A 13309-nucleotide genomic window follows, 5' to 3' on the forward strand; every position below is an offset into this window, starting at 1 on the left:
TGAAGGATGTGGAGGTAGGATTAAAGCTACTGTTTGCTTGACTCTCCGCTGACTGTCTTTAGTGTCGCATCCTCTGCATCAACATTTTTAGTCAGCTTCTTCAGATAGTAACACCTGTTTACAACCCTTCTGTTCTGCATCTTTCATTCTGGAAGATGGGGCTTTTTAATGCAAGGCCATCCAGCCTTCTTTCATAGGGTCCAAAACACTGGCCTGAGGAAACTGAGTGACCAAGTTTCCTATTTATTTACAACTCTCTTGCGAGTTAGCTATTGAGACTCAGTATGATGTCCTAAAAAGGCCAACCAATATGACCTAAGACTACTTGGGAAACTGAATTTACTGAGCCCTGCCTCGTTGTTTTCTAAAGCATGTTTAGGGAATATAATCTTAGATAAATTTTATATATTTTGGGATTTGGAACTTTTTATTTATTCTCTTTTTGTCTTTCACCATCTCATTCTGGTCAGGAGGAGCAGGACAACCATGTTCTTCCACTGGCAGCAATGTTTTCTTCTCGTGGAGGTCCCAGTAATAATCCTCTTCCCCCCGCCCCCACAGCAAGAGGAGCACCAAATTATCTGGCTACTGCTATGTGCAGATTTGGGGCAGTAACGGGGATGGGGTATCTTCTGTTTGTTCCGCACAGCAGCCCCTAGTGGTGCAAGGCACTGCCACTCAGAAAATGGGCCAGTTCTTGTGGCTTAAGATGGCAATCAGGGCTGTAAATACTCGTGGATGGGTTTGCAAAATCTAGGATGGTTCTTGCCAGATTGGAGCGTCTGGAAAGTGCTTTGGGTTCAAGACTCCAGTATCCCAGCAGGACATTAGAATCCAGAATCTTACCAATAGTCAAGCAAATAAAAATGCAACTGCCTTTTTAAAAAAAAAAAAAATCAGAAAAAGCTTGCACTGAAATTCATTTCCCTTGGCAATAGATGAGAAGCACTGCTATTCTGCATAGGTCTTCTAGGACTAATATACTGTCACTTGTTACATTGATCTGAGGGAAGTTGGTCAGTATTTCCTTAGCCCGTGGTTATGAGTGGGAAACCACAGCTCCTACCACAATGGCTCTGCCAGGAACTGGATGCATATACAGAGGCACTTTTCCTGATTGCTAGGATACAGGTGCGCCTATAGTCTGTCTTGTCAACACAGACCTTGTTAATCTCTAAGAAATGGTGAGGCAGTGATTGGGATAGCGTAGGGAGCAGTCCTGCAGCACAGAAACAAATTTTATTTTGTTGTCTCGTCTCTCCCGCTTCCCCTCCTCCCCATGGCGCGCTTCTTCTCTCAAAAAAAAGACAGTCTCATCAGAAGCAATGCAGACAATTAGCGGAGGGGTTGCTTGGAATCTCTCTCATCTAGTGCTTGTCTTTCCACACAGTGGTGCTATTCCTGGATTTCCCTTGCTCGTGTCTGTACCTGGCTAGTAGGGGGCGAGGTGGTATAAAGGGTCCTTTCAGTTTGTTTGCAACTGGCCAGCATAGGTCTTGCTCCTGTCATGCCTTATCCAAGCTGGGAGAGGTACATAAGAATGGGCGTACCGGGTCAGACCAAAGGTCCATCTAGCCCAGTACCTGTCTACCGACAGTGGCCAATGCCAGGTGCCCCAGAGGGAGTGAACCTAACAGGTAATGATCAAGTGATCTCTCTTCTGCCATCCATCTCCACCCTCTGACAAACAGAGGCTAGGGACACCATTCTTACCCATCCTGGCTAATGGCCATTTGTGGACTTAGGCACCATGAATTTATCCAGTTCCCTTTTAAACATTGTTATAGTCCTAGCCTTCACAACCTCCTCAGGTAAGGAGTTCCACAAGTTGACTGTGCGCTGTGTGAAGAAGAACTTCCTTTTATTTGTTTTAAACCTGTTGCCTATTAATTTCATTTGGTGACCCCTAGTTCTTGTATTATGGGAATAAGTAAATAACTTTTCCTTATCCACTTTCTCAACATCACTCATGATTTTATATACCTCTATCATATCCTCCTTAGTCTCCTCTTTTCCAAGCTGAAGAGTCCTAGCCTCTTTAATCTTTCCTCGTATGGGACCCTCTCCAAACCCCTAATCATTTTAGTTGCCCTTTTCTGAACCTTTTCTAGCGCTAGAATATCTTTTTTGAGGTGAGGAGACCACATCTGTACACAGTATTCGAGGTGTGGGCGTACCATGGATTTATATAAGGGCAATAATATATTCTCCGTCTTATTCTCTATCCCCTTTTTAATGATTCCTAACATCCTGTTTGCTTTTTTGACCGCCTCTGCACACTGCATGGACATTTTCAGAGAACTATCCACGATGACTCCAAGATCTTTTTCCTGACTCGTTGTAGCTAAATTAGCCCCCATCATATTGTATGTATAGTTGGGGTTATTTTTTCCAATGTGCATTACTTTACATTTATCCACATTAAATTTCATTTGCCATTTTGTTGCCCAATCACTTTGTGAAGAACTTCAAAAATCTCCCAAAACTATCTGCTTTGGTCTTAACTATCCTGAGTGGTTTAGTATTATCTGCAAACTTTTCCACCTCACTGTTTACCTCTTTCTCCAGATCATTTATGAATAAATTGAATAGGATTGGTCCTAGGACTTCCCGTTGGGGAACACCACTAGTTACCCCTCTCCATTCTGAGAATTTACCATTAATTCCTACCCTTTGTTCCCTGTCTTTTAACCAGTTCTCAATCCATGAAAGGACCTTCCCTTTTATCCCATGTCAGCTTAATTTACCTAAGAGCCTTTGGTGAGGGACCTTGTCAAAGGCTTTCTGGAAATCTAAGTACACTATGTCCACTGGATCCCCCTTGTCCACATATTTGTTGACCCCTTCAAAGAACTCTAATAGATTAGTAAGACACGATTTCCCTTTACGGAAACCATGTTGACTATTGCTCAACAGTTTGTTTTCCTATGTGTCTGATGATTTTTTATTTTTAACTATTGTTTCAACTAATTTGCCCGGTACCGACGTTAGACTTACCGGTCTGTAATTTCTGGGATCACCTCTAGAGCCCTTTTAAAATATTGGCGTTACATTAGCTAACTTCCAGTCATTGGGTACTGCAGCTGATTTAAAGGACAGGTTACAAACCTTAGTTAATAGTTCCGCAACTTCACATTTGAGTTCTTTCAGAACTCTTGGGTGACTGCCATCTGGTCCCGGTGACTTGTTAATGTTGAGTTTATCAATTAATTCCAAAACCTCCTCTAGTGACACTTCAGTCTGTGACAGTTCCTCAGATTTGTCACCTACAAAAGCCAGCTCAGGTTTGGGAATCTCCCTAACATCCTCAGCCGTGAAGACTGAAGCAAAGAATCCTTTTAGTTTCTCTGCAATGACTTTATCGTCTTTAAGCGCTCCTTTTGTATTTCGATCGTCAAGGGGCCCCACTGGTTGTTTAGCAGGCTTCCTGCTTCTGATGTACTTAAAAAACATTTTGTTATTACCTTTGGAGTTTTTGGCTAGCCGTTCTTCAAACTCCTCTTTGGCTTTTCTTATTACACTCTTGCACTTAAGTTGGCAGTGTTTGTGCTCCTTTCTATTTGCCTCACTAGGATTTGACTTCCACTTTTTAAAGGAAGTCTTTTTTTATCTCACTGCTTCTTTTACATGGTTGTTACGCCACGGTGGCTCTTTTTTAGTTTTTACTGTTTCTTAATTTGGAGTATACATTGAAGTTGGGCCTCTATTATGGTGCCTTTAAAAAGGGCCCACGCAATTTGCAGGGATTTCACTTTAGTCACTGTACCTTAACTTTTGTTTAACTAACCCCCTCATTTTTGCATAGTTCCCCCTTTTGAAATTAAATGCCACAGTGTTGGGCTGTTGAGGTGTTCTTCCCACCACAGGGATGTTGAATGCTATTGTATTATGGTCACTATTTCCAAGTGGTCCTGCTATATTTACCTCTTGGACCAGCTCCTGTGCGCCACTCAGGATTAAATCTAGAGTTGCCTCTCCCCTTGTGGGTTCCCGTACCAGCTGCTCCATGAAGCAGTCATTTAAAATATCGAGAAATTTTATCTCTGCATTTTGTCCTGAAGTGAAATGTTCCCAGTCAATATGGGGATAATTGAAATCCCCCACTATTATTGGGTTCTTAATTTTGATAGCCTCTCTAATTTCCCTTAGCATTTCATCATCACGATTACCTAATAGACCACCTGACCAGGACAGTAATAGATCCCTAATGTTATATTTTTATTAGAGCATGAAATTTCTATCCATAGAGATTCTATGGAACATGTGGATTCGCTTAAGATTTTTACTTCATTTGAATCTACATTTTCTTTCACATATAGTGCCACTCCTCCCCCTGCACGACCTGTTCTGGCCTTCTGATATATTATGTACCCCGGAATGATTGGGTCCCATTGATCGGTCTCAGTCCACCAGGTTTCTGTGATGCCTATTATATCTATATCCTCCTTTATCACAAGGCACTCTAGTTCACCCATCTTATTATTTAGACTTCTAGCATTTGTGTACAAGCACTTTAAAAACTTGTCCCTGTTTATTTGTCTGCCCTTTTCTGATGTGCCAGATTCTTTTTTTATGTGACTGTTTATCATCTGATCCGGCCCTTACATTATCCTCTTCCGTCCTCTGCTCCTGACTATAACCTGGAGATTCCCTATCATCAGACTCTCCCCTAACAGAAGTCTGTGTCCGATCCACATGCTCCTCTGCAGCAGTCGGCTTTCCCCCATTTCCTAGTTTAAAAACTGTTCTACAACCTTTTTAATGTTTAGTGCCAGCAGTCTGGTTCCACTCTGGTTTAGGTGAAGCCCATCTCTCCTGTATAGGCTCCTCCCATCCCAGAAGTTTCCCCAGTTCCTAATGAACGTGAACCCCTCCTCTCTACACCATCGTCTCATCCACGCATTGAGACTCTGAAGCTCTGCCTGCCTACCCGGCCCTGCACGTGGAACTGGGAGCATTTCTGAGAATGCCACCATAGAGGTCCTGGATTTCAGTCTCTTCCCTAGCAGCCTAAATTTGGCTTCCGGGACATCTCTCCTACCCTTCCCTATGTCATTAGTACCTACATGTACCACGACCACCGGCTCCTCCCCAGCACTACACATAAGTCTGTCTAGATGCCTCGAGAGATCCGCAACCTTCGCACCAGGCAGGCAAGTCACCATAAGGTTCTCACCTGCCTTTTCCTAGAAACTGGAGTTCCTTCCTCCGGAGAGGTAACCTCAGTGCGAGAGGCAACCCCAGCACCATCTGGAAGGAGTGTCTCAACTATGGGAAGGTTTCCCTCTGCTCCCATTGACTGCTCTGCTTCCCTGGGCCGTTCTTCCTCCTCAACAGCGCAGGGGCTGTCTGAGCGGAGGTGGGACAATTCTACAGTGTCCCGGAAAGCCTCATCAACATACCTCTCTGCCTCTCTTAGCTCCTCCAGTTCCGCCACCCTGGCCTCCAAAGTCCGTACATGGTCTCTGAGGGCCAGGAGCTCCTTGCACCGACTGCACACATACGCCACCCGCCCACAGGGCAGGTAATCATACATGCAACACTCAGCGCAATAAACTGGATAGCCCTCACTCTGCTGCTGGGCTTCTGCCTGCATTGTCTCCTAGTTAATGGAAGGGTGGTTTACGGAAAGGGGTTTTGAAATGTGGTTTGGTTTATAGGTTTTAAGGGGACTACGGGGGAAGGGTTAGTACTGACAAGGGACTCCCGCTCCCTTCCAAACTCCCTGTTCGCAAAGCTCCCTGGTCGCTTGTGCGTGGCTTTATAAAGCCCTGGCCTGAGTGAATGCCCCGCCCACTGATTAAGGCTCAGCCAATTACTAGAGGCTTCGAGCTTTCAAACCTTCCTTTGAAGCTCATGGCCTCCAACTGCCAGCCACAGCACACGGTCCTTCAACCAACCAACCAGACTGACAAACACAAGCTCAGCACACAGCAAGTAACCCCCAAACACAAACAAACACACACTGCAGACAGTCACTTACCCCAGTCACTTACTGAAGGTATTGCTTCAGTTACTGACTCCTGCTGGAACTGTGGGTGCTGCCCCCACAGGCACCAGAAGGGATCATGCTCTGTGTGCAAAGCACCCCAGAAAACTAGGTCTTGACAGAAATTCTCTGACTGGCCTCCTTTCCTCACAAGCCTAAGCTATCATGATGTCTTACTCCAAGTGTTTGTTGCACTGATTTGCATTCCTACAGCTCTTCCTTTCCGAGGATCTCAAAGCATTCAAACTCTCTCATCGCTCCTGTGAAGTTGGTAACTAGTGTCTTCATTTGCCTTCTGTGCTTCGGTTTCCCCATTTGTAAAGTGACTTGCCCAAAGTTGATGTAGGGCAGGGGATGTAACCGAGCTCCCTGACTCTTTCCCGTGCTCTGCATTTTAGCACCGTGATAGTGTAGAAGTGCTTTTCATTCTGTAAACATAGCGCTGGGTGTGGTATCCTGCTTGTCTCACTTTATATGTTTCTGAGTAGCATCTCGATTTGCACCTGCCTTCTCCTTACTCTTACATCACCTCTAATAAAGCTGACTCCACTGACATGTCGTTAGTATGAAGTTGAGAGTTAACCTAAAATATCTCAGGTGGGTCAGTTACAGGCAGTGGAGCAGGAACAGGAATAAATACACCAGGGGTTGGCAACCTTTCAGCAGTGGTGTGCCGAGTCTTCATGTATTCACTCTAATTTTAAGGCTTCGCGTGCCGGTAATACATTTTAATGTTTTTTAGAAGGTCTCTCTAAGTCTATAATCTATAACCAAACTACTGTTATATGTAAAGTAAACAAGGCTTTCAAAATGTTTCAGAAGCTTTATTTAAAATTAAATTGCACATCTTATTAGTTTAGTGTGATCCTTGCCCTTGCTTTTCCTTGCTGAGTTTTCCAATGTCTGGTGGCACGTATTTGGATACTTTAAGCTGCACACAGGCTTCTGAGTGATCAGTTGATAACCGACTGGCAGGAGGTCAGCGGCTGGAACCCCAGATCAGCAGCTGAGGTGAGTGGAGCTGGTGACTGGTAGGGCTGAGCAGGTCCGGAAGCCTGGACCCTGTCTGGCAGGGGGCCTGTGCTGGAAGCGAGGTGAGTGGGGCTGCGGCGGGACCCTGGCTGGTAAGGGGCCAGCAGCTGGAACCCCAGAGCAGCAGCGGGCTGAGCAGGTCAGCCCATCCAGCTCTGGGGCTTCAGGGGTGGGCTGAGCGTCTCCGCCAGTCCCCCTCTGGGGTTTCAGCCGCCGGCTCCTGCCAGCTGGGGACTCAGCCCACTGCCAGCCTGGGGTTCCTTTCCCAAGGCCAGCAGCGGGTGCTGAGTGGGACCGGTGGCAAGACCCCGGCTGGCAAGGGGCCAGCAGCAGGAACCCTCATAGCAGCGGCGGGCTGAGTGGCTCAGAGTAGCGGTGGGCCATCAAAAATTGGCTCACGTGCCACAGGTTGCTGACCCCTGAAATACCCAATGACTTCCAGGTCCCAAATTTTAATTTGTAGGCTCTCTCTTACATGGAGATGGGCTATGTGGTGGTAAAACATTGAGTAACTGCCACTTTTTTCTTTCTTGAGCCTAAGAAAACCAACTTACACACTCACACAAGGCTGACATTGCATTTTTAAAATGCAAACTGTTAATGCTTCATTTACAGAGTCTGCTCTCTGGAAAGACTCACTACTTCAAAAGTATAATGGGAGGAAGTGCGCTTCAGTTCTCAGACCAACTCCCCATTTCCCCACTTCCTTCTCTGTATTGGGGGACAGGATTTTGCCCCTGAGGTATGCAAGTTCTGTTGTACTAACAGCTTTCCCTCCCAGAAGAGCACTGAGGAGAAGTGGGAGTGAGGGTATGTCTGCACTGCCCACATTACAGCTGCCACGGCCGTGCTGTCGCGTGGGCAGTGTAGTCGCACCTTATCCTTCTCCTCCAAGCAAAAAGGAAGATACCAGTGACTCAGATACTTAGTGCAAAATGCTTTATTCTGTTCCAATGAAAAAACAATCCCACAAAGCATTGCATTGAGGGGAGAGGGAAACCTCTGGCCTCCCTGGAAGATGTTTCGCATACAGGATTCACATGTTCACAATAAAAGGCTTCCTCCTGCAAAGGAAGGGCCGGTGTTCTTGGAGTAGTTTTATATATTGGTGTCAAATGTTCCTGTGGAATTCAGAGCACTCTAAGTTGTGTAAGTGTCTTAATTGTTCTGCTAACTTGAAGATTTTAATGAATTAGCTTTTTATTGCTTCAAAACCATCTGATGGCAGGATAGAGCAAACTATCTATGCTGTATGTGGGTATGTATAGACCCAGGGGTTCTCGAACTGGAGGATGGGACCCCTCAGGGGTCACGAGGTCATTATATGGCGGCGTCACGAGCTGTCAATCTCCACCCCAAACCCTGCCTGCCTCCAGCATTTATAATGGTGTTAAATATATTTAAATGGGTGTTTAATTTATTAGGGGGCTCGCACTCAGAGGCTTGTGATGTGAAAGGGATCACCAGTAAAAAAGTTTGAGACCCACTGGTATAGACTCTGAGGGAGTGGTAACTGTTTCTAGCTACACAGAAATGTAAACAGTCCTTCAAAGCGAGGTGAGTGGGGCTGTATCCAGAAGTATCCAGAGCGGGGGTCTCAAACTCATTTTACCTTAGTGCCAGTCCTCAAATCCTTCTAGCGGGCCGATAATGTCACTGAAGACGGTGTTCAGAAGAGAAAATGTTTATTTGTATTTTTTAGAACTAAAACTGTCATACAACTTTATACAATTCTTCGCCTGCCAGAGAATTTTTAGTGTTTGCCAGACACCTGGCAACTCTTCAGTTCTGTCAGTTTGTTCATGTTTGGCCTCAGTGACTGAGCAGTTGAAACCTTCAGGGTTGCAGCAAGGTGTGCGTCAGATAGTTGTGTTCGGTATTGTGACTTGTTTATATTCATTGTGGGGGGGGAAAGTGATGTTGCTTCTGTGGCTGACTCTGCCTGGCCACCAGTGATGGTATCTCTGTCCCTCTCCCCCAGCCAATGGGAGCTGTGGGGGGCGGTGCCTGCAGCAGACAGAGCCGGCAACGTGGTTGCATGCGTCTCTCCTCTGTGGGCCACAGTGGGGAGGTTCTTGGGCTGCAGATGGCCCGCGGGCCGGGACTTTGAGACCCCTGATCCTGAGTGTTGATCTCTGGGATTTTCAGTGTGGGACTGCTGTGTGAAGCAGAGTAGCTACTTGTTATCCCTTGGAATTTTTCTAAATCATTTAGCCCACTCCAAGTGAGGCGGGCCTGCCTCTCTGCAGCAGCTGTCAACTTCCGCTGGCACTGTGGGAACTTCTGGGAAAGGGCAGAACCTCTGGGGCAAAAAGATGGCAGGATACTTGGGCTCCAAAACTTTGTTTTAAAGGCTGGATACTCTTGCATCCTGATCCTTATTTTGTAGGAAAAGAGACCCCAGTGGCTCAGTTAGCTGTTAACCTCTACCAGTGACGTAGCTGCTGTTCTGGGTGATGGCAGCTCCCCAACTGGAGGCAGCATGGGAATGCTGAACTGTCAGATGGTAGTGGGTGGGTTTTTGTTGGAGGCTACTGAACTGTCCCATGAGCTGACTCAGGATTTAAATGCCAGTCTCCGAAGTTAAAAGGTCACTAGTGTGTAAGCCCCCTTTGAGTTTGTGATTTGACATTTTGCGGTGACCCAATACGCTACAGCAAGGTGTGCATTCATGATCTAGTCATCAACTCATCGTGAGGCCTAAGGTCAAGTGCAAGAAATGAACACACTGTTATGACCCTAGGGTGTAGCTGCTGCAATTTAAATAAGCTGTCTCCTGCATCCTGGCCCCAACAACTGGGAGGAGGGGACATGGGGGTTGGGGAGTGTTTCTCTAGTCAAGAGGGTGCTCACCAAGTACAAATAAGGAGGAAACATGCTCTCAGTGAACACTACTTGGCCAAAAAGGGGATTCAGGGTGTGTTGGCTCTTCAGGAAAAGGTGTGGTTTAAGAAGGGGCTTCAAGAAAGAAGATGACGTGCATAGTAGACCAGGGAGGGGGGTTCTAGGTAGATGGGGCCACTTGGGAGTAGGGCATGCAACTTGGCTGTTTCACAGTTAAAACTTTGCTGGACTGTACTAGACAAAAATAGTGGGTTTTTTTTGGTCTTCCTCCAGGATCTCAGTCTGCCCAATGGCACTCCGGTAGATACTTCCAGCCCAGCCTCCTCCTCCTCGCTGCTCAACAGACTGCAGCTGGATGACGACTTGGATGGGGAAACTAGAGACCTCTTTGTCACTGTCGATGATCCCAAAAAACACATCTGTACAATGGAGACCTACATCACGTACAGGGTTACAACAAAGGTACCAGGCAACTTTTGAATGTGTTACCCCTGAAAAAGGAAAGCGCTTGCTATCTTTTGGGGGGAGGGAAGGTCTCTTAAACTCCAGCACAGAAGTAGCAACTTAATTTGTCCCTTTTGTCAGTTAATGTGCCGAGGATGTGATTGCTTTCAATAGACTCATTGAAGTGTGGGGTGTGTTGAAACTATGCAAAACTGTTAACATCACCCTAGATTTTATCTTTAGTGGCTTTTTAAAAAATTGGTTAACAATTGGAGTTTTCAAAAGAAACCATTGTTTAACTCTGCTAGACTGACTTCATTAGTTTAAAAGAGTATCAGATTACCTCTTGTATAACCTGATTGAGGTGTATAGAATCATGTTTCACATAGCTCAATCTTGCTCTCTGTAGCAGAGAAATATTCCCTCACTGCTGTCTCCATAATCTCTTACCTTCAGCACTGTGCCTCCTACTATATTACTTCTGCACTTGGCTGACAATTAAATGTGTGCTCTCCTCTGAATGAATGCTTCTTAAAATTCACTCTCTTCCTTTCTGTAGTCTCCTCTGGTGTCCTAAATATTAGCCTTCCCTTCTCCACATAGGGTCTTTGTGATGTTAGAGGCAATGGATGGTATTACATGAACTACTCATAACAAGTGTGGTCCAGGAATGCTCCTGACTGCAAGGAAAGAAGTATATACAGTGGCGTTGGTCTCTCTCTATGTATAGTGCATTCATTAGTCAGATGTCTATACACTAGTGAGAAGAAAAATACACAGTTGGACTAGAAGAAAATGGGACTAGAACCTTCTATAGGATTGAGCGGCAGACTGCTACGGGTGGGACAACAACTGGAATCTTCCCAGTTGTGTAACTCCCAAGAGTGAGCCCATCTATCTCCCAAATTATGTGTAGGATGTGTCCTTTGTATGACATGAAGATACCTAAACCAATACAGGACTATGGCTAGAGAAACGAAGGGCGCCATGCCTTCATGAGAAGGAGATAGCTAAGTGATCTGAAGAGGAGTTTTTGTATTTTTTCTTTTCTCTTTTGGGGAACATCTTTGGCACTGCCTTTGGTACTTCAGTGGTGGCACCAAGAGGAAGGCATATGCTACTGGAAGTCACTGGGCTGTACGTGTAGAGGGGAAAAGCGTGGCCTTGCATTGACCACATAGACCACCTCAGAGCCAAAAAGCTGCTGCCAACTTTAGAGGGTATAGAAAGAGGCTCCTTCACTTACCAATCAAAAGTATTGGCAGATGACAGCACAGGGTACCCTGTGCCCTTGATCTGTCTGCTGGTGACCAAAGACGACTATGAGGACTAATCAATCAGTCTGATTTAAGTGATCTATTCCTTCTGTTAGAGGATAAATTTTTGGAATTAGTCTTAATTTCCAGCTGAGGAGTCTCATGATTATTTCCTGAATATTCTGATCCTGTGGCTGAAACTTGTGTACATGTATGGGCACAGCAAGATTTGCAAGGAATAAACCAATCCCTTGAGAACTGTTTCCAAAACCTAAAACAGCCACTAGGCTTGTTGCTGTTGATCTTACTTCGAAGGCTCTCTGATACTACCATGATGGACAGCAGTATAAAACTCAGAGCAACAGAACTACCATCAGAGGCGTTTCTAATATGGATGAGAAACTTGGTTTACCTGGCTGAAAGGCTAGCTAATGGAAATGCTACAGACTACAAAAACATCAAACCCATATAGTTTCAGTACTTCAGAAGCACTCAAAGCTTTAAGTTTTAATTGCAAGTAGAAGGGTATTTACCTTCACTTTACTGATCATGGAGAGAAGTGAAGCACGGAACGTGTGAGAGCTCCAAAGTCACATAAGACGCTTGCTTTATTCCATGTGGCCGTGTCTGCAATTGCCGCCGCCTGCTCTCCAGCTAGTAAGTACATCCTTCCCTTAGGTAGTGTACGCCTCACAGAGGACTCGAAAAGCCATTCTTGCAGCACCAGATTGAACTCTTTCTGCCTGGCTGTTATCTTGAAAAATTTAAGGCCTTGGTCTACTGGAAAGACTAACTGGAGATCTACTGAAACCTGAGGAGATGGAAACTGAAAGCTAAACGAAGAGGAATGGCTATCTTTGGTCAAACAATAATAATTCTTTCTGCTAAAACTCCTTTTTAAAATTCCAGTGCCTAATGGATTGTGGCGATGGATGCCTCTTAAGAGTCAAAATCCTCATGCCTTCAGTTAGGGTGAAAGGTTTATAATGCACATTTTTGGTGATGGGAGAAAATGAGTCTCAGACCTCTAGTAAATCTAGGCTTGACCTTCTTTCTGAGGCTTTAGAAAACAAGCAGCAAGCCTATCCTTTCTCTCTAGGTCATGGGCAACCTTTCAGGCCTTTATGCACTATAGAGAAATAATAGCAAAGAGTCCTGTGGCACCTTATAGACTAACAGTCGTTTTGGAGCATGAGCTTTCGTGGGTGAATACCCACTTCGTCGGATGCATGACGAAGAGAAATGATGACACTGACACCAGATTTATAGACCCTCTGTGGACCACCTTTCTGATGCCTGTGTCCAAGAAGAACCAGTGCTGCTCATACTGCAAAAAGTATTTCGGATACTAAAAATGCTCACAGTCCAGTGGTTTGAAAAACTGAACCAGACAGCTAGTTCTTATTATAGGAATTTCACTTTAGTGGTGAAGCTGATACACTGGAGGCTAGAGAGTTTGGCAAATAGAATTGTTCTAAACAAATCAAGCTGGCATCTATATGACTGTTACTAATTTAGAATGTGCTGGAGAGGAGTGTTTACCTTACTGATTTCTTTTTAATAACTTGCTGGTTAGAAGATGCCAAGGTGGCATAGATAGATGAACAAACATGTTTTACTGCTTAGTTCTGGAATCTCTAATATGTTTTTTTCCTCCTCTAGCCTGACCAACTTATTGAGGTTGCTTAAGACTGACACTTACATGAATAACTATCTGCCAAGGGTTAAAATGTTCCCAGTGATC

General features: G+C 45.1%; 1 protein-coding gene across 1 annotated transcript in view; it reads left to right on the forward strand.

Moving 5' to 3' along the window:
* Window positions 1-13309, forward strand: part of SNX30 (sorting nexin family member 30) — a 66632-nt gene that overhangs the window by 15046 nt on the left and 38277 nt on the right. The window contains exon 2 of the mRNA XM_045021331.1: window positions 10139-10327. Coding sequence (XP_044877266.1) covers window positions 10139-10327 — 189 coding nt within the window. The remainder of the gene's footprint in view (window positions 1-10138; window positions 10328-13309) is intronic.

The sequence above is a fragment of the Mauremys mutica genome, chromosome 6 (assembly GCF_020497125.1).
Source record: "Mauremys mutica isolate MM-2020 ecotype Southern chromosome 6, ASM2049712v1, whole genome shotgun sequence".
In the NCBI taxonomy this organism is placed as follows: domain Eukaryota; kingdom Metazoa; phylum Chordata; order Testudines; family Geoemydidae; genus Mauremys; species Mauremys mutica.